This window comes from Nicotiana tomentosiformis, chromosome 4 (genome assembly GCF_000390325.3).
Source record: "Nicotiana tomentosiformis chromosome 4, ASM39032v3, whole genome shotgun sequence".
In the NCBI taxonomy this organism is placed as follows: Eukaryota; Viridiplantae; Streptophyta; class Magnoliopsida; order Solanales; family Solanaceae; genus Nicotiana; species Nicotiana tomentosiformis.
Genome location: NC_090815.1, coordinates 42,783,907 through 42,811,565, shown reverse-complemented (window position 1 = coordinate 42,811,565; position 27,659 = coordinate 42,783,907). Strand labels below are relative to the sequence as shown.

Here is a 27,659-nt window from a genome sequence, read left to right as displayed (position 1 = left end):
GGACGCGTTCGCGAAGGTGTGGTATGTGTGTTCATCGCGAATGCAGGAGTGGTATCGCGTTCGCGAAGAGGAGTGAGATAGATGGGGACCCCATGCCCTTGGTCTACGCGTTCGCGAGGCAGGGGTCGCGTTTGCGAAGGGTGATGTTGGTAAATCTTTGCGTTCGCGAAGCTATGGTCATGTTCGCGAAGAGTTAAGTTGAGGGGCAGGCAGATTAGTCCACACGAACGCGAGAGGGTGGTCGCGTTCGCGATTAAGGTGCATCTGGGAAGATTTAAAAGATTAGAAACGAGGGTTTCGAGTTCATATCATAAAATTGAAGTGGGAGCTCGGTAGAAGGAGATTTTTGGAGAGATTCTTGCGTGGGTGTTTGGGGTAAGTGATTCCTATCCAATTTTTGTCAAATCCCATTATTATGCCTTTAATTCTACCATCTAATTTGTGATTTGGGGTGAAACATTTGGGAAAAAGAGGAAGAATACTTGAGTTAGATTTTTGAGGTTTTGAATGGGATTTTGTTAGTAGATTTGGGTAAATTTGATATGGTTAGAATCGTGAGTGAATGGGCTTTCGGGTTTTGTGACTTTTGTCGGATTTCGAGATGTGGGCTCGGGGGCCGGTTTGGGAAGGGGGAGGGGTTGAGTCTATTTCGGATTTTGGCTTACAATTTCATGTTTTTTCTTGTGGAATTGATTCTTCTAGCCTATATTAATTATATCGTGTTGCTTGTGGCTAGATTCGGGGTGTTTGGAGATTGATTCGAGGGGCAAAGGCATTACGAAATAGGATTTTGCGCGGTTGAGGTAAGTAACAGTTTTAAATCTGGTCCTGAGGGTATGAACCCCAGATTATCAAATAATGTAAGTATTTTAGAGGTGACGCACATGCTAGGTGAAGGGCGTGGGGGCGTGCACCGTAGGAATTGTGACTTGGTCCCTTCCGTGAAACTATAAAGTCGAATAACTTGTTGCTAGCTATATACTCTCCCCGTGTTATAGAAATTTGACTACAAATCATATTAGAAATCATGCTTAGGCTATGTGATGGTACTGTTGGGACCCGCAGAGGTCGCGTACTTGTTGAATTACTTGCTAATTGATGTCTTTCACTCAGTCATGGTTTTACTTGCGTATCATATCTCAGCCTCTTCTTGATTCTTGTTGATACACTATGTTATCTTTGTTTGGGCCGATCTTTGTGATTTTCGAGAGCGCGAAAGACTAGAGAGGTTGATGACTGAGTGAGACCGAGAGCCTGTTTGTGAGGTATTGTTACTATGGCACGTGAGTTGTCCATGCGGATATAGCGCTTGGGCTGAAAGGAGTCCCTCCGGAGTCTGCACACCCCCCGTTAGCGCAGGTACCTATTGAGTGTGAGTACCGAGGGCTGAGAGCCGATTAATTTGAGTTGTTGTGACGAGTTGAGTGACTATTACCCTGAGAGGCTGTACTTGCTTTTTCACTTGTTGATGCACTTAGTTGCTATCTGTCATTGTTGTGAAATTCCTGAAGGATTCTATATCTGGATTACCTGAACTTTAACTGTATAAAACTGATTGGACTTAAACTGCCGAATGTGAAAGCATGTCTATTCTTTACTGGAATTATTGAAAATGAACTGTAATTGTATAGCTCGTCACTGCTTCTCAGTTCCTTATTTATTTTTGTTACTTGATGAGTTGGTTGTACTCATGCTACACCCTGCACTTCATGTGCAGATCCAGGTGTGTTTGATCACGGAGGTCGTTGAGTTCGTGCGCGATCGAGTACCGGAGATTACGAGGTAGCTGCAGGCGTCCGCAGACCTTGTCTCTCCTTTTGTGTTTTCTTTCTTTCCTGTATTGATACTTAGACACTGCTTTTATTAAACTAAATATCTAGATGCTCATGACTTGGTGACACCCCGATGTTTGGGGCTTTCTTTCCGCATTTTATTTTGAATTCAACTCCAGTTTTTGTAAAAGTTTCTAGTATGAAAAAGCTTTGAATTATCCTTTTTATGAAATATTGAAGTATTTTGAAAGGTCGGCTTGCCTAGTATCATCAATAGGCGCCATTACGACAGGTTAGAGTTTTGGGTCATGACAGGTGTGTCACAAGATGCAGTTTATTTAAGGACATTTACCTTCACTCTCAAAGATAATGTAAAACACTGGCTTCGAAGCTTGCCCCAGGGATCGATTAGAACATGGGAGGAGATGACCAGAAAATTTCTTGCTAAATATTTCTCCTAAGCTAAAACACGCAAGTTTAGAAGAGAAATCCATAACTTCTGTCAGAATGAGACTGAAACTTTGTTTGAAGCTTGGGAGAGGTTTAAGGAGATAGTGCGAAAGTGTCAACATAGCAGAATTGAACTTTGAATGCAACTCTAGGTTTTTTGGGATGGATTGACACCGGCTTCACACATAACATTGAGCAACGCAGCTAGAGGTCCGTTGATTAAGAAGACACCATAGGAGATAGTCACTATTCTCGATGAATTGTCTAAAGATGCAAATCAGTGGCCCTCTAAAATTGCTGAAAGAAGAAGGTTGAATGGTGTTCATCAGGTTGATGCTAACACATCGGTGCAGGTACAGCTTGATGCCATGGCAAAGGAAATAAGGAAGCTAACCTTAGCTTCAATACATAATGAGCCTCATGCAACATGTGACATATGTGGAAGAGGACACCCTACTCATGAGTGTCAAGCTTCAATGGAGGAAGTTAATGTTATGGGTAATTACAACTTCAATGCAATGGGTCAGAAGCACCCCGACTTTTCATGGAGTTCACCAGGGGGTACAACAAATGCATGGAAACAAAATAACTCTAGATTTCAAGGAGCTCCTGGTTTTGAGAATCAGCCGAGGCCGCAATATCAGCCTCAACAGCCAACTCAGTTTGGGTTAGAAGATATTATGAAGTCATTTATTGTCAATACTGATGAAATATTGGATGCTCATGGGGAAGCTATCAAGGAACTTGGGACAGGTTTGCGTAACTTGGAGAGATAAGTGGGACAAATTGCAACTATAATATCTGAGAGAATCCCAGGTACTCTGCCAGCTAATACTGAAAATAATCCCAAAGAAACGGTAAATGCTGTGACCTTGAGAAGCGGACAAGTGTTGAAAGATCCCACTCCAATTCAAAAGAAGTTGCGCCTGAAAATGAAAGTGGAAAGGAGCTGAAAATTGAAAATGCTAAAAAGACTGAGAAGAAGAAAGGCAAGAAGGGAGTAGAGAAAAAGAAGGAGGAAACTTCAAGAAAGGAGGAATCTGATGATGTGAGCAAGCACATGTCTGCTCTACCTTTTCCCCAAAAACTCTATAGAGAAAAACTGGACAAGCAGTTTGAGAGATTTTTAGATATGCTGAGACAGGTTAATGTGAATCTGCCATTCACTGAAGTTCTTTCACAAATGCCAGTTTATGCAAATTTCTTGAAGGAGATCCTTACAAAGAAGAGAAAGATGGAAGAAACATCAGTGGTCAAACTCACAGAGCATTGCAAAGCAATCTTGCAAAACAAACTCACATCCAGGGAGTTTTACTATACCTTACTCGTTAGGCACTCTAAATTTTGATAAATCTTTATATGACTCGGGTGACTCAATTAATTTAATGCCTTTGTCTATATACAGGAAGATGAAGAATGAGATTGGAGAGATAAGGTCTGCACCAATATCTTTGCAGCTAGCAGACCAAATAACTATCAGACCCGAGGGGATACTGGAGGATGTCTTAGTTCGGGTAGATAAGTTTGTGTTTCCTGTAGATTTTATAGTAGTGAATATGGAGGAGAATAAGGAGGTTCCTGTCATCTTAGGAAGACCATTCTTAGTAACGGGCAGAGCAATATTAGACAAATATGATAGAAAGCTCATGCTTAGAGTGGGTGAGGAGACGGTGACATTTGAGATGAATGTAGAAACTAGAGTGAAAAAGGAGAAGCTAGTTATAAATGTTGAGTGGAAGGTAAAGAGTTCAAAAGAGAATGCTCCAGTGATTGAGAAAGATAAGTGTGGGGTGTACCCCAAGAATGCTGAGAAGAAGTTGTCTGCGTGGATGTGTGCACTAGTTCGGGCATGAGGAATAGAGCCCAACTTTAATTCAGACCCCGACTAGAGATTCAAGGAAGTTTCCTCTACTTTATGCTGTTAAATTGTGTGTCATGGGGACATGTCACAACTTAAAGTGTGGGGTGAGGGATATTTGTATGTTGTATGTATATGTGCTAGTTTTAGTTTTGTGCTTTTAAGTAGTTAGAGTAAGAAAAAGTTGAAAAACAAAACCATAAAAATTTTAAAATTGTCGACTTTTTCCGACGATGGATATCATTCGACAGGTTTCTTGAGGGAAGTAAGTCGAAAGAGAAAGACAAAAAAAGATTTTCTTTTGTTAGGTAGTGTAATAATTCCCCCTTGGTTTTTCTTTGTGTCGCGGTTCTTTTCCAAGGGTTTTGTTTGAGCGGGGTGTAGTTAGTTTTTATTTTGTTAGGTGTAGAAAAGCTTATGCTGTGATTTGAAATTGAAGCAATATCTCTTGACTTTGTTTGGCCTTGAGAATAGTGAGTACTTTAGTTGTGACGCTTAGGCTCAATTGTTGACTCTTGCATAAGTACCTTAAATTGAATGATCTTAACTCTGCTTAACTGCTTTGACTAGAGTGTCGTGATAATCCAATCTTGAGTGAGTTATGTGCCATGTGTGTGTGAGGTTTTGTATTATTCTGTGCATTGCATTTGATGTATAGAACTTGTCCCGTGTGTTTGCAACGCGAAATAGTAGTTTAATTCAGTCTTGGAAGTGATATAGGCATTTCTTTGTTGAGCCAGTTATATGCTTTGACCCACCTAAATGTATCGTAGTTAACCCCTTTGAGCATGCAATCCTGTTTCTTTGGCAACCACATTGCAAGCCCTACCCATTTACTTGATTTGACCATCTATTTGAACCTTTTATCTCTTGTAAGCATTTGAATTGATTATAAACTTTGTAAAAGTTGAAGTGTGGGGTGGTTGGTTTGGCTTTTGAGTGGAACTAATGAAATAAGGAGAAAGGTGCACTATAAAAAAGTAAGAGCCACTTGAATTGAAAAAGAAAAAAAATGTTTTATGATTGTGCAAAATATTCCATGATAGTGGTAAATCTTGATGTAGTTGTGTTTAAGGAAGTTGGGAGTTAATGCATATTGATGTAAAGGTGGAGTATGGTTTGGCATCAGTGTGGGGTTTTGAATGTTAAACTGTATGTATTAAAGTGCTTAGGGAGGTATAGTCACTCTTATATCTAAATGTATCCTACCCGTCCCGCAGCCTATATTACAACCAATTAAAGTCCTACTTGATCCTTGACTGAATGAGCTCGAATTAGTAGAGTAGTACACTAAAGGCAAGCATATGGTGCATCTTTTATGGCATATGAATGTTGTTATGAGAGTGAGTGAATTTTTTCTATCTTGAGTTCCTGATTGTTCTTAAATCTTATTGTGTGTGCAACTACTCTCTATTATAGTGAGGGCACTTGATTCATGAAGGAGAGGTAATGCTTGACCTCTATGTTAGAGTAAGTGAGCGGGTTATAAATAATGTGTGGTACTTGTGAGTCAAATTTTGAGGCTATGATGTTACGTTATTGTGCTTAATCTATTTTAAATATTCTTGGTATGATGAGTCATGAGAGTTACATAATAAGGTCGTGTCTTTATAAAGTGTGGTTTGATTGCTCGAGGACGAGCAATGCTTTAAGTGTGGGGTGTTGATGGTAGGTTATAATCTCATGTTTTAGTCGATTATTACATTCTAATTTACTGCACTATAATAGAGATTGAGCTTTAATCGCTAGTGTTTCATACTAATTGTGTATTTTATGCCCTGTAGGAGGATTCTGAGCTATATAAATATTACGGAATGAATTTGAGCTATTTGGAGCTTTGAAGTCTGAGTAAAAGCCCAAAGGATTAAGCCGGGATCGCGTTCGGGATCGAGGACTACATTTGGATATCAAAAATCATGGAAAAAGCCAGACTCTGAGAAACTTCCACAGCCGCGGCGCGTGGCGTGCCGCGCCTATACAAAATCCTGTAGTATATCAGAAATCAACTCTCTGAACTTTCCCACAACCGCCCCGCGTAGCGCGTCACCCCATGCGGCATGCCTATGCAATTTTTACAGAGTTAATTTCCTATTTCATGCAGGAGAAGGTATTTTCGTCTGGGCCTGACCCTACTTAGTATAAATATATGTAAAAATATTATTTTATGGATTTGACACATCTTAGACCTAAGTAAACCAAGGAGGAGGTGGAGAAGCAAAAGCTCAAGGATTTCATCATTCAATCCTCACTCAAGACAAGGGTTTGGATTGTTTTATGTTTTCCTTAAACTTAAACATTGTTATGATGAATTACTCCATATCCATGGAGTAGTTCTCTTTAGGGATTGATGGATTTGGTGTCTTGATACTTGTTTGTGGATAATTAACTCTAGTTTATGTATTGAATCATTTTTGGATGTTTTAATCATTGCATCTATACTCACTTGTTAATGTAATCGAGAGAGGTATTACTTGTGATATTGTTGCATTATATTTTGTTGGTTGAAGACATTAATTCTTCTTAGTAATCGGAAGAGGCTAGTTGAGTTTTTGAATAGACTTAGTTAGGAGCATAATCGAGAGAGGTTCTCCAAAAGACCAATCCACTACGAATTCTTGCATATCTTCACTGAGCGTAAATTGGTTCATATCGTGAGGTTGAGATTTAATCGAGAGAGGAGTTTCTACTAATCAATTGAACTAATAACCAAGTGAATTCGAGAGACTCACTTGAACATTAGAAGTGAATTATCTAGAATTAAATCCCAAACATTTATCTTGCACCTATCCTATCAACCCTATCTTCTTCCAATTAATAACTTCATTTGCTTAATACTTGCGTTGATTGTCATTAGCCAATAGTTTAGACTCTTAGTTAATTTTAGTTTAAGTCACATAAATCTCAATTGTTGATCATCTTGGATAGTAATTTAGCTACAAACTACGATAATAAGTGTTTAAATCCAATCCCTATGGATATGATATTTGAACTTACTATATTCGACTAGCGAGCATAATTTTAGTGTGTGTTTCGAGCTCGTCAGTATTCCAGACAGATATTGTATTATTATTATTGTACTCCTTAGTAGATTCTCATGCACTTGTGACATCGGGTTTTGGGATGTTCTAGATGTTGTGGTGATTTTATCTAACATTTCCACACTTTTATTATCTATTCTATTTAAAGTGTAAGTTTCCATGATTTTAATGCGTTGATCTTTTCATCTAATAAAATGCACGATTTCGAAAATAATAAAGTGCGTAATCAAGTTGGTAGATCACCGTTGGCTTGTCTAACGGTGACGTTGGGCGCTATCACGGCCTATAGTGAGTTTTGGGTTGCGACAATACACATTCTCATTAGGCCTGCAAATAGCCCCCAAACCAATTACGATCAACCCCAAGCATGTAAATAACCTTCCAAAAGTCTATAGCAATCTATCTATAACATATACCATCAAGTATCCGATTCTTAACATATCTTCACAGCCTATAACCAAGGAATAGTATGCCTAAGAGAACATCCAGTCTCTAAACCTCATGAGTACCTGAATCTCCATACCCGATCCCAACTCCACTACTCAAATTAGTGATACATTACTCATACACCATCATCGTACGGAAAATTCTCACATAGATCTTCCGCACCACGTGGCAAAACCTAAACCTCAGCAGCCCAAAACCAGGCGATCACCGTAACACTAGTCAAGCATCTGCAAGTCAAAACACAATGTGCCTCCAAAAATGCACACTCTTCTCAACGATATCAAATTGTACCTGCATTCTCTTAAACATCTGAAATCATTCATGCCTTCTAGAACTCATGACCTTCCCTTCAAACTAAACCGCAACCTTGTACTCGCAATTTTCAATCGCAAACGGTGCACTACAACTATCAGTCTAACTCGTAAAAAAACAAAAGTCTCATAATCAACTCTTAATCACAAGCAAGATGAACACCTCATCAACCGAGAACCTTCCATTTAACTTAATCCGGGAGGACATCACCACATGCAACACACCTTTTATACTCGTAGAAGACATCAACCCTGAGTCGTGGCCATAACCAAGTCATTTGAACTGATTTTCCTCTAACTCAACCGAGTCACGCAGACTGGCAAACCCAAAAGTAACTCAATCCGAAATGCTTGCTCTGAAGGGACCTTTTGCGAATACGAAGCCGTTTCTTGCATCTCTCTAATACTGCCATGTAATATAGAATTACTGCAACTCTAGACACCATCTCTACCGATCTCAAGTCCTAGCCATACACAAATCCAAAAATCCTTAATACCACATATGAATCTTGAACTCATCATAACCTTCTCAATATCCATCCACTCCACTCCAATCTTTGATGCACAACCAATATGCACTGAAAAACATGTGCTTCACCAGCAAATGAATATCCAAAAGAACCCTTTCCTTGCACACTACATCCATAATGAACATCAAACCTGAATTATCCCAAGACCTCTATATACCCATATAGTATAGTACATCATACATCCAACAAATCCTTTGCTCGAAGTCATCCTTTCAAAGTCATAACTAATCTACAAATGCCCCTTAGTCCTGAAACTAATATAACACATGGCCATGCGATCGAATTATCAATAGCAGACTCCCCACTTAGCTCGAAGCCGTAGAACACTTCATTTGTTACCCATAGTACCCTTCCTTTATAACTACCTCGATCCCGCACTGCTAATCAACTAAATACTTCACAAAACTCATATAACACCAGTTATAAAATACCCCAAAGGCTCTTCCAAGTGCATACTCATCCTTGTGACAATCGTGCAAACTTTCTCAAGCCCTCCAAAATGGTAGTATATGCATTCCGCTGAATAGAAGCCTCATACGGTCACATAACGTCAAATCTTTTCACATGAGATAACCCACACGTTAACCTCAAATCGAAGTCTTCCCATGACTCTACCATGGTCACAATAGGTAGGCAACCAATTAGTCCTTCCGAGTCTACACTCGGCAACAAGATATATGAATCAACTTCATTACTCAAATGAACAATTGAAAGATCCACTAACACATACATATCTCAAATCGTACAGATGTACCGTAGAATTTCGGCACATTTGATAGCAATTACATAGACTTTAGATCATCTTTCAATGCATTTTTAGTTAATTCTTATGAAGTTTTGGTGTTTTGCAGTGCATGAGGCTTGCGGACCCAAAAATATGAAAAAGAAGTCAAAAAGCCATAAAAGAGCAGAAATGATGCAAGTATGCGGTCGTATAAAGCCTATGCGGACCGCATAACCATTGCAGACTGAAGCAAATTTTTGGTTTACTGAAGAGGAGAAAATGCGATCCATTATGCGGTCGCATAACGATTATGCGGACCGCATAGTGATCGCATAACTGAAATCAAGAAAGCTGAGAAGCACTTATACAGAGGAATATGTGGTCACATAATGTATATGTGGACCACATAATTGAAATGCGGTCAAGAAATGGGTTTGGAGACATGAGATTATGCGATGATTTCGAATAATATGCGGACCGCATACGTGATTTGCGACCAGTATGCGGTCGCATAAATGCTCTGCAGGGTTATTTTTGTCCAATTTTGTCTCCGACTTTTAGCCCACTATAAATAGATTTATTAGGGTTTTTGTGGGGCAGTGGAGTCTGAAAAAGAGACTAATGTTAGAGCATTGAATGCACCATTGCTTTGGAGACTTTTGAAGAAAGAATCTTGTATATTTGTAAGCTTTATAACTCTATTTATCGCTATGTTCTTAGATTTCAGTATGAGTAACTAGTTTTAATTATTAAGGTTGTGGACCCTAGATTGATGTAATATTAATGGGTGTTTACCATTGAATATATATATAATGGTTGGTTGATATTTATTCAGTTCTTATGCTTCATGTGATGTTAGTGGTTGCAAACATTAACTAATTCCATTTCACTATATCTTCACTTGGAAAAGTGGGCTAGGGTTTGGTAGAATTGAATACCAAAATCTCAAGGCTTTAACCCTTGTTTAATGGAATCGCCTAGGAATAAGTGGGTTCTATTTGGTATAAATTGGTTATTTTCAATCGCAACTCTTTTACATTTGGTAAAATCTTAATGAGTGGATATTACCCAACTATTGGGAAATATTGGGTAGTCACTTAGAAACCATTTGCATATCAAAGGACCTTCCATTAGAAATATATCATATTAACACCGATAGCATTACATTCCATCAATGGGGACACAACCTTGATTTTCTTAAACAAATTAATTACAACCTCACAATATTATACTTGTCTTCATTTCACTCAATTACAACATTCTTTTTAGCTAACGGAATAGAATTACAAATTAAGTCAAGTTTCACACTACTCAAGTAACCTTTTCACACCTATTCCCTGTGGGATTCGACCCCAACCTAGTTGGGTTATTATATCTGACATCGATCGCTTTACACTATTTATTAAGGTGTAATTTGAGCGTATCAAATTTTGGTGCCGTTGCTGGGGAATACGGTTTTGAAATTACTATTTGGTGTGTGCTTTACTTCACGTTTTTATTCCATCACACTTTGCTTGCTTTGCTTGGTGTGCTAGATAAACATGGCAGAGTATGATAAAGAAGATAATCCTTTTGCGGATATAGATGAGTACATCGAGGACACAAATGCCATTGTCCCTCCGCGAGTTGAGGCCGCTACCTTCAAGGTGGAACATGGTTTGATCCTAATGCTTAAAGCAGAGGGGTATTTTAGGAATTCTACCGATGATGATCCAACACAACATCTTAGAAACTTCTTGGGTGTGTGTGCGATGCACAAACAGAACAACGTGTCAGATGATGCCCTAAGATTGAGGGTATTCAAGTACTCACTAGATGGAGAGGCAAGGAAATGGATCCAAAATCTACCACCTCACTCCATTCACTCTCGGCCTGAACTAGTTCGTGCTTTCCTAGCCAAATGGTTCCCACAAAGAAAGAAATCCGAACTCAGGGATAAAAATTTCTTCTTCAAGCAACTACCGGGAGAACACCTACATAAGGCATGGGATCGGTTCAAGCTATACCTAGTGAGGTCGCCTAATCATGGTTTTCCGGACAAAATCTTGTTAGAAAAGTTTTACATGGGTTTGGATCCGTTGAACCAATCCATAGCAATGAATGTGACGGATGGATCATTTATGGACAAAACATTCACAAGGATCACACAAATTCTCAACAAGATGGCAGAACACAATCAAGCTTGGCACTCGGAAGATACCACTGGTGGAATTGCATACGGTACTCCCTCTTTGACCAACATGATTAAGGATAACCAAGAGAGAGATCAAGTAATTGTCGGTCTTGCCACAAACATGAATGTGTTAACAAAGATGTTCACTGAAAACCAAACTAAAAAGGTCAATGTTGTGGAAGATGTGCAACCCTTGTCAAACGAAGATTGCGAGGAGGCAAACTATGTCCATAATTCTCAAGGTGGTTATCGCCAACAAAATCAATGGAGGCCTAACCCGCAAGGGCAAGGCCATCAATAATGGTGCAATGATCAAAGTGGATCAAGTCAAGGTAATTGGAGCAACAACAACAACAACTATGCAAACCATAGTTCAAACCCCTATGTTCCACAAAAGGGGAAATACTCTACCTCCTCGCATTATAAGGAAGGTTCTTCAAGTGAGTCCAAGTTGGAGAGCATGCTTGAAAGAATATTGCAAAATCAATAAAGAGGTGACACTACAATGAAAAACATGGCCGAACTTGTGGGGTCACACACCGCATCCATACAAAATCTAGAAATGCAAATGAGAGACTTGTCACGAGAGCATAATCCAAAGCCGAAGGGCACACTCCCAAGTGACACAATTGAAAACCCTAAAGGTAATGTGAGTGGTCCAACTTCTCATTGCATGGCAATCACCACACGAAGCGGGAAGGTACTTCAAGGAGAAAATGAACAAATTGTTGGAGTAGATGATCTTGAGCAAGAGGCTGAAGCACAAGTTGAAGTGGCGATTGTTATTGAAGTTGAAAAGCTCCCAAAAGGAGTAAAAGTCCAAGAAGAAAATCATGAAAAGGTTAAGTAAAATGTGAAAGAGGCACCAAAAGCTCTAGCACAAATTCCTAGACCTTCCCCTCCGTTCCCTCAAAGACTTGCTAGGAGGGTAGATGATAGCAAATTCGAGAAATTTTATGACATTCTCAAGCAATAGTCGGTGAACATACCATTTGTGTTCAAGAGATGCCGGGTTTGCTAAATACTTAAAGGACTTGATAACCAAGAAAAGAACCACCAAGAATGAAGTGGTGAATGTGACTCACCGGGTTAGCTCCATTATTGCAACAACCACCGTTGAAAAGAAAGAAGACCCGGGAGCATTCACCATTCCATGCACTATTGGCTTGCGAGATTTTGCAAGGGCTCTTTGTGACAATGGGGCTACCATTAACTTGATGCCTCTTGCCATTTACAAGCAAGCGGGGTTAAGCATGCCGAGACCTGCAAGCATGAGGTTGCAAATGGCCGATCGTTCAATCAAAAGACCAGTGGGAATTATTGATGATGTCCTAGTGAAAGTGGGAAAGTTCCTCCTTCCTACCGATTTAGTGATCCTTGACTGTGCCGTTGACAAAGAAATCCCTATCATCTTGGGGAGGCCATTCCTTGCTACCGGAAGAGCACTTATGGATTCACAATGAAATGAAATCAAGTTCTGAGTTAATGATGAAGAGGTCACCTTCCAAGCAAGTAAGAGTATAAAGTTGCCATATGCATATGAAGGCATCTCAGTCATTTATGTTGTTGATGAGGTAGAGGACGCAAGTGAAATGAAGATGGAAGAAGAATGCCTAGGTGAGGCTTTGGCGGCAATATTGGTAAATTTTGATGGTGAAAACATGGAGGGGTACATGGAATCGATGAATGCATTAGAAGGACGTGGGTCTTACACTAACGCACCAAAGAAGCTTTCTCTTGACTTAGAGAATAGAGCCACTCCCCCAGCAAACCCTTCAATTATTGAGCCGCTACAACTTGAACTCAAGCCACTTCCACCACACTTAAGGTATAAATTTCTTGGCTCTAATGATACTTTACCGGTAATCGTTTCTTCCTTGTTGAATGATGTGCAGGTAGATCATTTATTGAATGTCCTAAGGGAACATCAACAAGCCATTGGATGGACAATAGCGGACATCCGAGGGATTCTCGTCGGAATCTGTGAGCACAAAATACAATTGGAGCAAGGAAGAAAACCTAGTGTGGAGCACCAAAGAAGATTAAACCCGTCCATGCAGGAGGTGGTGAAGAAGGAAATCATCAAGCAGTTAGACGCCGGGGTAGTCTACCCCATTGCCGATAGTTCTTGGGTGAGCCCGGTGCAATGTGTGCCAAATAAAAGAGGCATGACCGTTATCCAAAATGAGAAAAATGAGCTCATCCCAACAAGGACTGTGACTGGATGGAGAGTTTGCATGGACTATCGGAAGCTCAACAGTGCCATTTGCAAAGACCATTTCCCTATGCCTTTTATTGATCAAATGCTTTATCGGCTAGCGGGAAGGTTATTTTATTGCTTTTTGGTTGGATACTCCGGATATAACCAAATCAACATTGCATTGGAAGATCAGGATAAGACAACATTCACATGCCCATATGGGACTTTTGCTTTTAGCCGGATGCCATTTGGGCTATGCAACGCTTCGGCTACCTTCCAACGGTGCATGATGTCAATTTTCTCGGACATGGTGGAAGATTTCCTAGAAGTGTTTATGGATGACTTCTCTGTAGTGGGTGATTCCTTTGAGAATTGTCTTGACAACCTTACATAAGTGCTCAAAAGATATGAAGAAACAAACCTTGTACTAAATTGGGAAAAGTGCCACTTCATGGTGGATGAGGGCATTGTTTTGTGCCACAAAATTTCCAAACAAGGCATAGAGGTTGACCGAGCAAAGATTGAAATAATTTCTAAGCTTTCTCCACCCATTTCAGTAAAGGGTGTCCGAATTCTTTTGGGATACGCCGGCTTCTATAGGCGTTTTATCAAGGACTTCTCAAAAATTGAAAACCCCATGTGCAAGCTCCTTGAAAAAGATGCTACGTTCGTATTTGATGAAAAGTGTCTCAAAGTATTTGAGTAATTGGAAGAAAAGCTCACCACGGCACATATTATTGTCACACCAGATTGGTCTCTTCCATTTGAACTCATGTGTGATGCCAGTGGTGTAGCCATTGGGGCGGTGCTTGGTTAACAGCATAACAAAATCCTTCATCCTGTCTACTATGCAAGCAAGACTCTCAATGGTGCTCAAATGAATTATATTGTGATCGAGCAAGAATTTCTTGCCATTGTCTATGCTTTTGAAAAATTTCGGGCCTATTTGTTAGGATCCAAGGTGATAGTCTACACTAATCATGTAGCTCTTCGCTATCTTATGGCGAAGAAGGATGCCAAGCCAAGATTGATTCGATGGGTCCTTTTGTTGCAAGAGTTTGACTTTGAAGTCAAGGATCGAAAAGGGACAGAAAACCAATTTGCGGATCACTTATCTAGGCTTGAACAAGCAAGGAGGCCAAAAGAGAACTTTGACATCAATGATGCTTTTCCAGATGAGCACATATTGTCATTGTCTGACACATTATCTCCTTGGTATGCCGATATTGCTAACTATATGGTTAGCGACCTTGTCCCCGATGGATTAGAAACATATCAAAAGAAAAAGTTCTTGCTGGAGTGTAGGCAATACTATTGGGAGGATACCTTCTTGTTTCGTATTTGTGCCGACAACATCATTTGGCGATGTGTTCCGGAAGATGAAGTAATTCCAATTCTCAAAGCATGCCATGACTCCCCGGTTGGGGGTCATCATGAAGGAAATCGGATGACCGCGAAAGTGCTTGAATGTGGCTATTATTGGCCATCTATCTACCATGACGCGAATCAAATAGTCAAGGCTTGTGAGCAATGTCAAAGGAAAGGATCAATCTCTAAAAGACATGAGATGCCTATGAATTTTGTAATGGAGGTCGAGATCTTTGATGTGTGGGGGATTGATTTCATGGGTCCCTTTGTGAGTTCTTATGGCATGAAATATATCTTGGTGGGAGTGGAATATGTCTTTAAGTGGGTTGAGGCAATCTCCTAGCCCAACAATGAGGCAAGGAGTGTGACCGCATTCTTAAGGAAGAACATTTTCACGCGGTTTGGTATTCTCCATGCCATCCTTAGTGATGGTGGTTCTCATTTCTGCAACAAGGCTTTCACCAGGCTGCTCGAAAAGTATGGCGTAAAGTACAAGGTGGCCACACTTTATCATCTTCAGTCGAGTGGTCAAGTTGAAGTTTCCAACAGGGAGATTAAAAACATCCTAGAAAAAACTGTCAACGCAAACAGGACCAACTGGTCAAGGAAGCTAGATGATGCGTTATGGGCATATCGCCCCGCATTTAAGACTTTCATTGGCACCTCACCGTACCGGTTAGTCTTTGGTAAGGCGTGTCATTTGCCCGTGGAGCTTGAACACAAAGCCATGTGGGCTCTGAAAAGGTTGAATCTTGGCTGGGCTGAAGCTGCCAATCTAAGAATGACACAAGTCAACGAAATGGAAGAATTCCGTCTCCATGCCTATGAGAGTGCAGCCATGTATAAGGAACGAATGATGTTTGTTCATGACAAGAAGATCTTGAAGCGGGAATTCAAATCTGGTGACTTGGTCTTGCTCTTCAACTCGAGACTCAAGTTATTTCCGGGCAAACTCAGATCCAAATGGTCTAGCCCATTCAAAATTGTGAATGTGTCCCCTTACAGTGCTATTGAATTAGAGTCGGAGGACGGACTTCTAACTTTCAAAGTAAATGGCCAACGGGTTAAGCATTACCTGGGCACAACAGGAGACAAGCACTTGGTAGAGCAAATTGCTCTCAAGGATAGTCCAACCCCCACCACTGAGTAGCCCAAAAGGGACCAACATCGTCGTGCCGCGACATTAAATCAAGTGCTTCTTGGGAGGCAACCCATGTCTGGTAATTTTTTTTTTTAGTTGTCAGTGATTGAACAGGTTGACGTGTGTATTAGAGTGCAGGTAGCCCAATTTACCATGAAACAGAGTGCAAGGACTAAAGAAAAAACAAATGGTGGATCAGGTGTTTTCGACAACTATGCGGTCGCATAATGACTTTGCGAACCGCATAGTGGTCGCAGACATGATCAGAGAATTTGGGGAATTTGGGTCTGAAAATTGCAGTAAGAGTTCAAGTTCTGCGGTTCGCATAGCAGTTATACGACCGCAGAATGCATCGCAAAATGGAGCTAAAATAACTCAGCTCTAAAATCATCGCATAACACATATGCGACCGCATAATGTGTTATGCGACTACTTGCCCATCGCAAAATGTCCAGGTATAAATCCTTAACCCTTCGCATACTGTCAATCCCACTCATACACAAACACTTAACAACTCTCACAAAATCAAAAACACAAAAAAAAAAGAAACGAAAGAAAAGACAAAAACATTTTAATCACGCACACAGATCACATATCAAGGATCGGAATTAAGGAATTTACCTCGCTCATAACTCAGATTTCACATTTGTCTTACTCCGATATCTGGTATGTGACTCTTTCACTTTTTTTATCTTCTTTTTCTTGTGGATTCATTGCATAATCTCCATCATTTGAACTCCATATCTCGTTTTTTTCTCAAACATGTGCGGTGGGTACCTGTGTGGGAGATTGGTGGTTAAATTTTTGCCTGCGAGTGTAGGGAATTGTGTAGGTGGGAGGCTTGACCATTGTTGGCCGAAGAAGATGATCTTTGCGGCCCGCATAATTGGGTTGCGATCCGCAAAGTCATCACAAACAAGACCCTAGAAGGCCTAGTGAATTGAACTTATGCGACCGCTTATGCGGTCGCAAATGTGTTTTGCGGACCGCATAGCTACCGCAAATACAATCAGTTAAACTGCCTTTTGTGTGTGCAATTCTGCGATCCCTTTGCGGTGGTTTTTGCGATCGCATATTCCCTTAAGTTTGGGGTGTGAAATTCTGCGATAAGTTTGCGGTCCGCATAGTGGGTATACGACTGCATAACCCATCGCATAAATTGTTTATCTATGTTATTTTTCCTCCACATACTTTTTATGCTATGCCCACCACTCACACACTGTTTTATTGCAGGAATGGAACCAAGGAAATCTATTGCAATGCGATTACCACCTGCTCGTGGAAAGAAAAGAGCTGCTCCAAACCAACAAGCACAACAGTGTAAATGTCAATGGCCGGAAACCACCCGCAATACTTCTGAGCACTCCTCCCAATCTAAAGAGGAGGGGGCATAGACGGACATCCTGCCATCAGTTGACCTACAAGCTAAAGCAAGACGGAAGAGCGGGGAAGATTCGAGGTTTGGGGTCCCAGGCTCATGGAACCTATACAAAGAGGGGATAAAAAAGAGAAACATTCTCGAGGAGAAGAAGTTAAGCCTGAATGGTCTGAAAGAGAACTACCCTCACATAATTGAAAACATTCAGAAGAGGAAATGGGGATTCTTCATGGATGCGCTAGATGATTACAATGAAACACTTGTTAGGGAGTTCTATGCTTCTTATGCTGCCTCAAGAAATGCTTAGCAAAAGCGGAATAGGATATTTTTGGACTCCGTTCTAGTTCGAGAAGTTCAGGTTCTATGTGACGCAGGCACAATCAATGATCTATTCTTTGAGGACTGGTTGTCAGGCTTAGCTGAATATGATGCAAAAGTAACCAACAAAGATAACGAGTGTGCTTGGATAGCATCTATCATAGCAAAGGGAACCCCTTCCTGGATTGACCCGCGCCACAAGATTTACAAACGGGATTTCACCCAGGAGGCTCGATATTAGCTCAGCTTTGTTTGCTCTCGTCTGATGCCGACTAGGAATGAGACAGACATCAACATTGAAAAGGCCCTCAAATTGCATGCATCATGTCGGACATCAAGATTGATGTGGGACACATTATCTTCAAGGAGCTGGGAATCAGGGCATACCCAAAGCAAACCTCTCTTTCTTTCCCATGTTTGATCACGACTCTTTGCAAAGCTATAAGCGTCCCACCTATCCCTAAGCATGATCGTATAGAGAAGGCTCTTCAGTGCATTGACATCACTCGGCTAAGTGATGCAGTAGACAAGGAGACGAACATCCAGCTCAAGACTTCATTCCCTAATGCATCAGACTCACCAGCACCTGCACCTGCTCTCCCATCAATGCCTGACACTCCTGTTACACCTGCTGCTCCCGCTGATTCCTCAGCCACTCCTCAGCCTCAGCCAAGCAGTGCACAACTAACTTTTTCCTTGTGAGCTATCGCAAAGCTGGGTCTACTAGCCCAGCATGCTAGCGCCAAGGTAGACCGGCTGACAAAGAAACTACCAAAACTCATCAAGCAAGCATTGGGTCCCATCCAAGCATCAATGAGTGCGCTTCAACAACAACATAAATCATATGAAGATCGCCTTACGCGCTTTGAAGTGCGACTTGAAAAGGTCGAGCGAGGCAAGGTTGGAGATATGCCACAGCTTAGGAAAGATGTTACTAAGCTGAAAACATAGCTTCACAAGCTGCAGAACTTAGAGTTCGATTTGACTTCTCTCCTTCCGGAGGGCGGTGAGCAGGGTACAAGCACCTCCATTTCGGGCCTAAATTTGGACTTCTCCAACCTCATGACAGACCCGGAGGCACAAGGTGCGGAGACTTCAAAGACTCCAACTGCCATTGTCCACATTGACACTCCTTCAGAGGAGGATTCCGGAGAGTCGGAAGGAGAATCTGATGACGGAGCGACTGAAGATGAGGAAACTGATGAGGAAGCATTGGCAGAGGAAACTGAGGGTCAGCGGGACTATAAGGGTAAGCAAGTGGCTTCTTCTACAGAGGATGCTTCTACAAAGGCTCAGGTTGCAAAGGAAGCAGACGTGCAGAAAGCAATTGCACATTCACTTGCTGACATGGTCGCCAGGGCGCATCCAGCTACCCCACAGGCATCACTGGGAGAGTCCAGTAGCTCCCAAACTCCTGCTTCATCCACACAGCAGAAGCTTCCTGCTCCAGCCTCAGAGACCACTACCACACATTCTGAGGTTCTGCTTGCTAGTGCTACAGAGTCTGGAGTTGATCCCACAGTTGCCCAGCATGCTCCAGACCCTCCGAGTGCCTAGTGCGCCCCAGGAAGCCCCTAAACTTTGCTTTTCAATTTTTATGGATTGGGGACAATGCATGCTCTTACAGTTGGGGGTGGGGTAGATATTTTGTGTAAATATTTGTATGAAATCCCTTTTTCATAAATCCCTCTAGTTTCAAGCATGTAAGAAAATTTTTGGTGAATAAATTGTACCCTTCCTTCTTTGACTTTGTACGGTTAGTCATTCTAGTGAACTTGAGGCTCGCTCTTTGACTTTATGTTTACTCAGAATCTTACATATCATGTGATAAAAGCTGTGAGTTGCCTTGCATTCACTTGAGGGCTGAAACTATGTTGAATCGAACAGTTCATGCGTCGTGAGTGAGTGAGGATTTGTGTAAATAATGCGCATGCTTAACTTGTGATGTCTAGAACTTGCCCGGTTGGTTTCTTTGTGCAAATCTCAGGCTAATGGTTGGATGCTGAGATGATCATAGGCTATCTTTGTGACTGCTAGCTAAGTTTGACCAAAAATTGACCTCCCCGGTACATAAATTACCCTAGTTACCCCCGTTGAGCCTTTAACCTTTTCTTTGGCTACCACATTACAAACCTTTACCCCATTGTGAAATAATTCCTTCTTTTGAACCTAAAACTCCTTGAACGAGTAAGAATGAGGCTAAAAGCCTAAGTTGGGGGTGCCGGTACAAAGTGGAGATTGGAAAGATTGACACTGTATGTAGAAGAAACAAATATGGTTCCTCAAAGTTGTATATATACGAAGAAACTCAAGCTCCAAAAAGAAATGCTTTTATATAAAAAAAGAAAAGAGAAACGTGGACTCTTGTAGAAATTGAATAAACACTTTGAGGTGATTTGTTGTCGGTAACTCGAGGTCGATCAATGCTATGTAGTAAAGAAGCAAAGTATATGTAGAGTTCAAGGAGGGTATAGCCACTACATTCCCAAATATTCATCCAACCCGTCCCGAAACTTACATTACAACCTGTGAAAAGTCCCAGGTGATCTTCAGCCAATCATTCCTGAGATAGGAACAAGTTAAAATAAGGGTTAGCATATGGACTGATACTTATAACATGTAGCTTTCGTTCCGAGTGAAAGAGTGTTTGATTGCATCCCCTGTAAATATGTGAGAGTTGGGGATTTTCTTTGTTATGAACACGCATGAACTACAAGATTTAACAGAAGTTAGGTTCTTGAAGTAGAATACGAGTGCACTTAGCTATGAGTAACATTTTGTCAGTTTGGTTGAGGCTCAAAGTTTACAAGTTAATTGGTCGCATTGTTAAGCAATATTTGTCTTCCATGAAAGGTCAATAAATGAAGTTACATGCTTGTTAACTGACAGTCAATACCATCTACGGTCACTACTATTCGTGAATTGTCGGTAAGAGTTTAGAATAGGATAATTTTTATTCTAGTTGCTTGAGGACAAGCAAGAGTTTAAGTTGGGGGTGTTGATGTGCCGTAGAATTTCGGCACATTTGATACCAATTATATAGACTCTAGCTCATCTTTCAATGTAGTTTTAGTTAATTCTTATGAAGTTTTGGTGTTTTGAAGTACATGAGGCTTGAGGACCCAAAAACATAGAAAAGAAGTCAAAAAGCCACAAAAGGGCAGAAATGATGCAAGTATGCGGTCGCATAAAGCATATGCGGACCACATAACCATCGCAAACTGAAGCAGATTTTTGGTTAACTGAAGAGGAGAAAATGCGACCCATTATGCGGTCGCATAACGATTATGCGAACCGCATAGTGATCACATAACTGAAATCAAGAAAGCTGAGAAGCACTTATGCGGAGGAATATGCGGTCGCATAATGTATATGCGGACCGCATAATTGAAATGCGGTCAAGAACTGGGTTTGGAGACATGAGATTATGCGATGATTTCGAATAATATGCGGACCGTATATGTGATCTGCGACCAGTATGCGGTCGCATAAATGCTCTGCAGGGTTATTTTTCTCAAATTTTGGCTCCGACTTTTAGCCCACTATAAATAAATTTATTAGGAATTTTGTGGGGCAGCGGAGTCAGAAAAAGAGACTAATTTTAGAGCATTGAATGCAACATCGCTTTGGAGACTTTTGAAGAAAGAATCTTGTATCTTTGTAAGCTTTATAAATCTATTTATCGCTTTGTTCTTAGATTTCAGTATGAGTAGCTAGTTTTAATTACTAAGGTTGTGGACCCTAGATTGATGTAATGTTAATGGGTGTTTACCATTGAATATATATATAATGGTTGGTTGATATTTATTCAGTTCTTATGCTTAATGTGATGTTAGTGGTTGCAAACATTAACTAATTCCATTTCACTCTATCTTCACTTGGAAAAGTGGGCTAGGGTTTGGTAGAATTGAATACCAAAATCTCAAGGCTTTAACCCTTGTTTAATGGAATCGCCTAGGAATAAGTGGGTTCTATTTGGTATAAATTGGTTATTTTCAATCGCAACTCTTTTACATTTGGTAAACTCTTAATGAGTGGATATTACCCAACAATTGGGAAATATTGGGTAGTCACTTAGAAACCATTTGCATATCAAAGGACCTTCCATTAGAAATATATCATATTAACACCGATAGCATTACATTCCATCAATGGGGACACAACCTTGATTTTCTTAAACAAATTAATTACAACCTCACAATATTATACTTGTCTTCATTTCACTCAATTACAACATTCTTTTTAGCTAAAGGAATAGAATTACAAATTAAGTCAAGTTTCACACTACTCAAGTAACCTTTTCACACCTATTTCCTGTGGGATTCGACCCCAACCTAGTTGGGTTATTATATTTGACATCGACCGCTATACACTATTTATTAAGGTATAATTTGAGCATATCACGTACCACACATCGAGACAATGATAAAGTATTCATAGCCCTTCGGATCCCCTCCGTAGCATCACAAGCTGTCAGTGCACATCTGATATTGCGCGTGCAATATCACATATGTGTGAATGGAAGGAAGTCGAATGTATAAGTTTCAAGTTGAAGCAAAGTTGCACAATAAGGAAAGAAATATAGGAAGTTCCCGAGATGCCCTGTAACCTCTCGAAGATAGGTATGGATATCATCATTCCGATCCACAAAGATTCCACTAGGCATTTGCTCATGACTCGTAGAACCTATGAACCTAGTGCTCTGACACCAACTTGTCACGATCCAAAATCTACCTAGTTATGATGGCACCTAACCCCAATGCTAGGTAAGCTAAGCCTAACATAGAATAAGGTAACTCAAGTGAAATATCAATAACAACAAGAATGAAAATAACTGAATTCTATACAACTTCCTAAGGGCTGATAGTACAAGTCAAGAAGCACTATGATTTAGATTTACAAAACCGATATGAAGAAGTTTACATAAACAGAATTGAAATCCTAAACTACCATGAAAAAGTGGTAGCTTGAATCTGTAATGCGGGTACGTCTTCAATGTAAAGCATCGTCTTCCATAGCTACGCAACTCTAAGATCTGCACGCAAGGTGCAGAAGTGTAGCATGAGTACCACCGATCCCATGTACTCAGTAAGTATCTTGACTAACATCGGTGAAGTAGTGACGAGGTTTTAAGTTAATGATACTCACTTGTTATATATAGCTGCACAAATGATAAGAAGAGAAGCAATAACGAGTTAGAAAAAACTAATGGCCACAAAATAAACAGAGCGAGAAAGTAAACAACAGAGGGCCCCAGAATATCATCAAATCACAGTCTTACAGCACAACACAATGGAAAAAAATAACAACCAAAAATATCGATGATTCATCCTTTCTGTTGCAGCGTGCAACCCATTCCATATCAATATAAACATTGTTGTAGCGTGCAACACGATCCATATATCAATATTAACACGGTTATGGTGTGCAATCCGATCCACATATATATATAAGATCATATGGAACTACAACAACAATCAAGTACGGGAAAGTTCACAACATAACACCAGAATACGAACACACAGTATCCAACTAGGAAATACAAACTTAACCAAAGTATGATGGGCAGCCCGATATCCAAGAGCTAGTCTCTCATATATAATCACAAGGATTCCACAAAGCATAAACACATAACCAATCTAAAAGTCACCCAATCCGGCTAAGCAAAGAAGCGCAGGGCATGAAACAAGTAAAAATGTTTGGCAAGTAAATACAAGTATCAAATGGAAGCATTTAATAAGTGAAATCATGTTGTAACAAGCGGAGACATATAGCAAGTAAGGCATATAGTAAGTAAAGGTATTTAGTAAGTGAAGGTATATAGTAAGTGAAGGCATGTAACAGGTCAAGAAATCTACTAAGTAAATCACATAACAAATAGAGGCATGTAATATGTATGTGCTAATAACAAGTAAAGGCATGAATCCGAAGAGAACATGCAGCAGAAGTAAATCAAGTAAAAGTGTAGGAGTAACACTAACAAACAAGGTAGAAACATAGATATAACAGTATCGGCTCAAATATGAAATAGAAAAGTAACGATAAAAGGAACACAAACGTGAAAGTAACATATAAAAATGAAACAATTAATAGAAACCAAAGTAGAGGGCATGTAGGTGTTTAACGAAGGAGTAATCATAACAAAAATTCTACTCCCATTCTTATCACACGGTAACAACCAATTGGCCAATCCTATTTCACACCACATGATAGTACTCATCGCGCCAACATCATATCAACCGTACAGAAATACCCATCGTGCCAAATATATTCCTAAGGTCTAACCATCATCACTTATTACAAATATAAACGCTGAAGTAACATGACAATAAGAGGTATAGATGAATATTCATGATGCTACAATCTAATTAAGTATGTAAAAAGTCTCAAAAAAATAGCACATTAAATACTTTCAAGATGTCATATGTTCTAATATGATTTCGAACACACATAATTGAATTTTCTAGTCATAGAATTAAATGAAGCATAAGATAAGGGATCACCAAGTTCAATAAGACACAAAGAAGCATATAGTTTTCCCTCCAGAGCACAGAAACCCTGGCACATGCATATATGCTTATCACCTCGTATATGCATCACCCCCGCATGTATCAAATAATGTAATTTGGTAGGAAAGATTTTCTCAATAAAGCTAGGCATGATACTTATCTCATTCTCGAATACAATCAACAATCAACCACGGCTTTTCCTTTAGAACAAGCCTCCAAACCAATCGAATCTAGCCAAATATCGTTCAAACAATTCAAAACAAGCTTTAGAAAATACCCACAATGAAAAAGGTTCAATCTTTAACTAAATTAAAAAAGTTAGCAAAAAGTCAATTTCGGGCCCCCGTGGTCGAAATACCATATCTCGATTACCCATTCACCTCCGAGTCCGGATATGTAATTTGTTTCGAAATCTGATCTTAATTCGAGGTTTAAATCTCAATTTTACCAAATTCCTAAATTCATCCCAAAATCCCTAATTATTACTTTGAAATTCAAAGATTTGATGATAAAATTCACGAAAAAATAATTGAAACTGATTGAAAACAAGTTGTCGCCTACCAATGAATTTAGGAAGAATTGCCTTCAAAAATTGCCTTGATGGTGTCTTGTTTTCCCAGCTAAAGGTATTGCAATTGCGAAGCCTTGTTTTCAATTGCAACGTCCGCAAATGCAGACCACTAATCGCAAATGCGATCAGTGCCTCATCTCTTCTGTTGTTGCAAATGCAACATTATAATTGCAAATGCGAATAAGGGGAATCACAAATGCAGAATTGGCTTTGCAAAAGTGAAGTTGACCCAAGTTCACGAGGGTCGCAAATGCGACCAGCCCATCGCGATTGCGAAATCCACCTCCATCGCAAAAGTGAACCTAGCTTCGCAAATGAGAAGCTCCACAACCCCTCCATCATCGCAAATGTGAGCATAATTTCGCAACTGTGAGGCTCGCATTTGCGATCAGAATCTTGGAAATGCGATATCCGCAGATCAACAACACTAGCAACCCAACAGTCATGCCAAATCAGTTTGCAACCTATTCGAAACTCACCTCAACCCCTCGGGCTCCAATTTGAACATTCACACAAGTGTAATAACATCATACAAACTCGCTTGCTTGCTCAAATCATGAAAATAATATCAAATATCAAGAATCGATCATTAAAACTCAAGATTTTCATGTTTAAAACTCATTTTTTTTAACTTTTCGCATAATGTGCCAAAATGGTCTCGGGTCATCCAGGATCCGAACCAAGCATACGTACAAATCTAAAATCATCATACGAACCTACTGGAATTATCAAAATACCGATCCGATATTATTTACCGAGAACGTTGACCAGGATCAACTTTATTAAATTTTAAAGTCAAAAATCACATTTCTTTAAAAATTCACATTTAATTTTTTTGAATCAACACGGACCATATACTCAAAAAAGAAAGCTAGTACTCAAAACGATCGGTTGGGTCGTTACTGTTATGATACATATTTTTATTTGAAATCTATTTTTCTAGCATTTTGAGATGCAAAGTTATTAATAATTTTTTTTATAATCTATTTTCTCTAATAATTCCGTTTCAGTTGATAGTATAGTCAACATATTTAATCTTTATTAAGACGTTGTTGAAGTTAGGTAAGATTTTATGAATTATAATTTTGAAAAACTTTTTTTTTTTTAGGCAACTATAATCGAAAAACTCTATTTTTGTACTAAAAGTACAAAATATTAATTTTTTAAATACCTATAAACCTATTATATTTATTAGGGGCCTCCCAAATTTGGGCGCTAAGGCATAAGCCTTACTTGTGATAACCTTAGAGCCGGCCTGTACTTTCCTTTCCTTAATCTTTGTTATCTATGCTGTGATCAGTGTAATCTATATAATAATATAAAGCAGGGCCAAGAGACGGTGATGTGGAAGCTTCGTTTAACTTTCTGGAAGTATTAGCTAAACAAAAATGGGTGATTTAGCCTTTTTCCCGTAAACTGTGGGTCTGTTTGCTATTTTTCTTTTAAATTAGATTTATTCGTGAAGAATAAAGATGTCACACATATTTTTCTTAAGAATTTGGTCATTATCTTGTATGTTAAACTTGGATGGAGCTTTATGTCTTAATTTTGATACTCTATTTGCAATCTGAAACAAGAAGTCCAACCTTGCTTCTATTGTTTGCCGTTTGTATTAGGTACCAACGAAGGCTCGCTTTCTGACCAAGATGATCACCGGTGGCCAAGATGATCACCGAAGTGAGCATCAAAGGGACTGATTATTGGCATCAACATCGTCGTTGGACTGTTTTAAAATTTAATTTTGGGTACAAATTTAAGACAATAATGTGGTACTTCACTGTTAAACATTGAATACGTCTTGCCCTTCCTTTTGATCCAGTTTGATGATATGATAAAATTCTAATGATTTTCTTATGTTGTAAGCATCAGTAGTGTTGCCCTTGTATGTTCTATTTAGATCAAAATTATGTTCTATTATTTGGTTTGTACTTTTTTTCTGCCTGATGTAATATGCATAATGATATCTGCAATATGAAGTTTTTGTGGATCTACTCTTTCCATCGGGCTCCAAGTTGTCTTTTTCTGCTGAACTACAACAGGAAGGCAAAGCAACGCAATGGAAAAGGTGATTCATATAGCGCATTCATGTCGGAAAGGCTGGCTCTCTCGAGGTACTTTTTCTCTTTTTCTCTTTTTGGGTTGGGTCACCGCTCATGTAAAGTTGGTTGGGATTTTGCTGCTGATTTTCTTGTAACTTATTAAAAAGAAGGAACTTTATTTTCTAGATTTGACATTTAGTGCCGAGATTAATGAGTTTTTTTTATAAGTAAATCTCTATACTGGGTTATTTGCAAGCTTGAACTATGTTAGATGCTATTAATTCATCCAAATTTAATTTGAGTATAAGGAAAACAATTTCCCTTATGAGATAACAACAAATGAATTTTATTGGTTTGACGTTTAGTACATAGATTGATACTGTGATATACTCATTTTACCATGATTTTTGAGAAATTAGAGCTTTATGGCCATATATTCTCTCAACTCATTGGCTGGTAGGACAATTGGCTGGGGCATTCACCTCTCAGGGAATAATTTTCCAGTACTCTTTATTACCTTGTAAAGGATATTTATCTCACAGTCGCATACAACAGGAAAGGTAATTCTTGGAGTATCACATTCAAAAGGAATTTAAATGACTGGGAATTGTATAGAATTTTAGAATTTTAAATCATCCTCTCATTCCAAGGTTACAGTAACAGAGAATATTAAATGATATAGAAAAGGAAGGGAAATGTCATCTACACAGTAAGATGATACTACTCTATATCCTAGAGATGCTAACTACCTACTCATGGACATGGAAACAAATCTGGAACTCTAAGGCACCTGTTAAATTGAGGTGTTTTATGTGGTTAGTAATTAAAAAAG

At 39.5% G+C, this 27,659-nt stretch overlaps 4 protein-coding genes across 4 annotated transcripts; all 4 read left to right on the top strand.

Moving 5' to 3' along the window:
• Positions 1-2,698: 2,698 nt before the first annotated feature.
• LOC138909575 (uncharacterized) lies at positions 2,699-4,075 on the top strand. Its single transcript, XM_070200782.1, has 3 exons — positions 2,699-2,975; positions 3,140-3,530; positions 3,628-4,075. The coding sequence occupies exons 1-3, from the start codon at positions 2,699-2,701 to the stop codon at positions 4,073-4,075; spliced, it is 1,116 nt and encodes a 371-aa protein (XP_070056883.1).
• Positions 4,076-10,671: 6,596 nt separating this feature from the next.
• LOC138909574 (uncharacterized) lies at positions 10,672-11,604 on the top strand. The gene has a single exon (XM_070200781.1). The coding sequence runs from the start codon at positions 10,672-10,674 to the stop codon at positions 11,602-11,604; it is 933 nt and encodes a 310-aa protein (XP_070056882.1).
• A 2,350-nt stretch (positions 11,605-13,954) lies between these two features.
• On the top strand, positions 13,955-17,949 carry LOC138909573 (uncharacterized). The gene is made up of 6 exons (XM_070200779.1): positions 13,955-14,197; positions 14,324-14,743; positions 15,215-15,973; positions 16,127-16,211; positions 17,246-17,332; positions 17,804-17,949. The coding sequence occupies exons 1-6, from the start codon at positions 13,955-13,957 to the stop codon at positions 17,947-17,949; spliced, it is 1,740 nt and encodes a 579-aa protein (XP_070056880.1).
• Positions 17,950-18,770: 821 nt separating this feature from the next.
• LOC138909572 (uncharacterized) lies at positions 18,771-19,265 on the top strand. Its single transcript, XM_070200778.1, has one exon. The coding sequence runs from the start codon at positions 18,771-18,773 to the stop codon at positions 19,263-19,265; it is 495 nt and encodes a 164-aa protein (XP_070056879.1).
• The last annotated feature ends 8,394 nt before the right edge of the window (positions 19,266-27,659 follow it).

What these genes read in the sequence shown, in the direction of transcription:
- LOC138909575 (XM_070200782.1), top strand. Translation starts at nt 2,699, where the DNA reads ATGGAGGAAGTTAATGTTATGGGTAATTACAACTTCAATGCAATGGGT. An exon ending in TATCAAGGAACTTGGGACAG is followed by an intron (nt 2,976 to 3,139) that starts GTTTGCGTAACT and finishes CCAATTCAAAAG; the next exon opens with AAGTTGCGCCTGAAAATGAA. An exon ending in AACAAACTCACATCCAGGGA is followed by an intron (nt 3,531 to 3,627) that starts GTTTTACTATAC and finishes GTCTATATACAG; the next exon opens with GAAGATGAAGAATGAGATTG.
- LOC138909574 (XM_070200781.1), top strand. Translation starts at nt 10,672, where the DNA reads ATGGCAGAGTATGATAAAGAAGATAATCCTTTTGCGGATATAGATGAG.
- LOC138909573 (XM_070200779.1), top strand. Translation starts at nt 13,955, where the DNA reads ATGGTGGATGAGGGCATTGTTTTGTGCCACAAAATTTCCAAACAAGGC. An exon ending in TTGATGAAAAGTGTCTCAAA is followed by an intron (nt 14,198 to 14,323) that starts GTATTTGAGTAA and finishes CTTGGTTAACAG; the next exon opens with CATAACAAAATCCTTCATCC. An exon ending in CCGATATTGCTAACTATATG is followed by an intron (nt 14,744 to 15,214) that starts GTTAGCGACCTT and finishes GCAATCTCCTAG; the next exon opens with CCCAACAATGAGGCAAGGAG.
- LOC138909572 (XM_070200778.1), top strand. Translation starts at nt 18,771, where the DNA reads ATGACAGACCCGGAGGCACAAGGTGCGGAGACTTCAAAGACTCCAACT.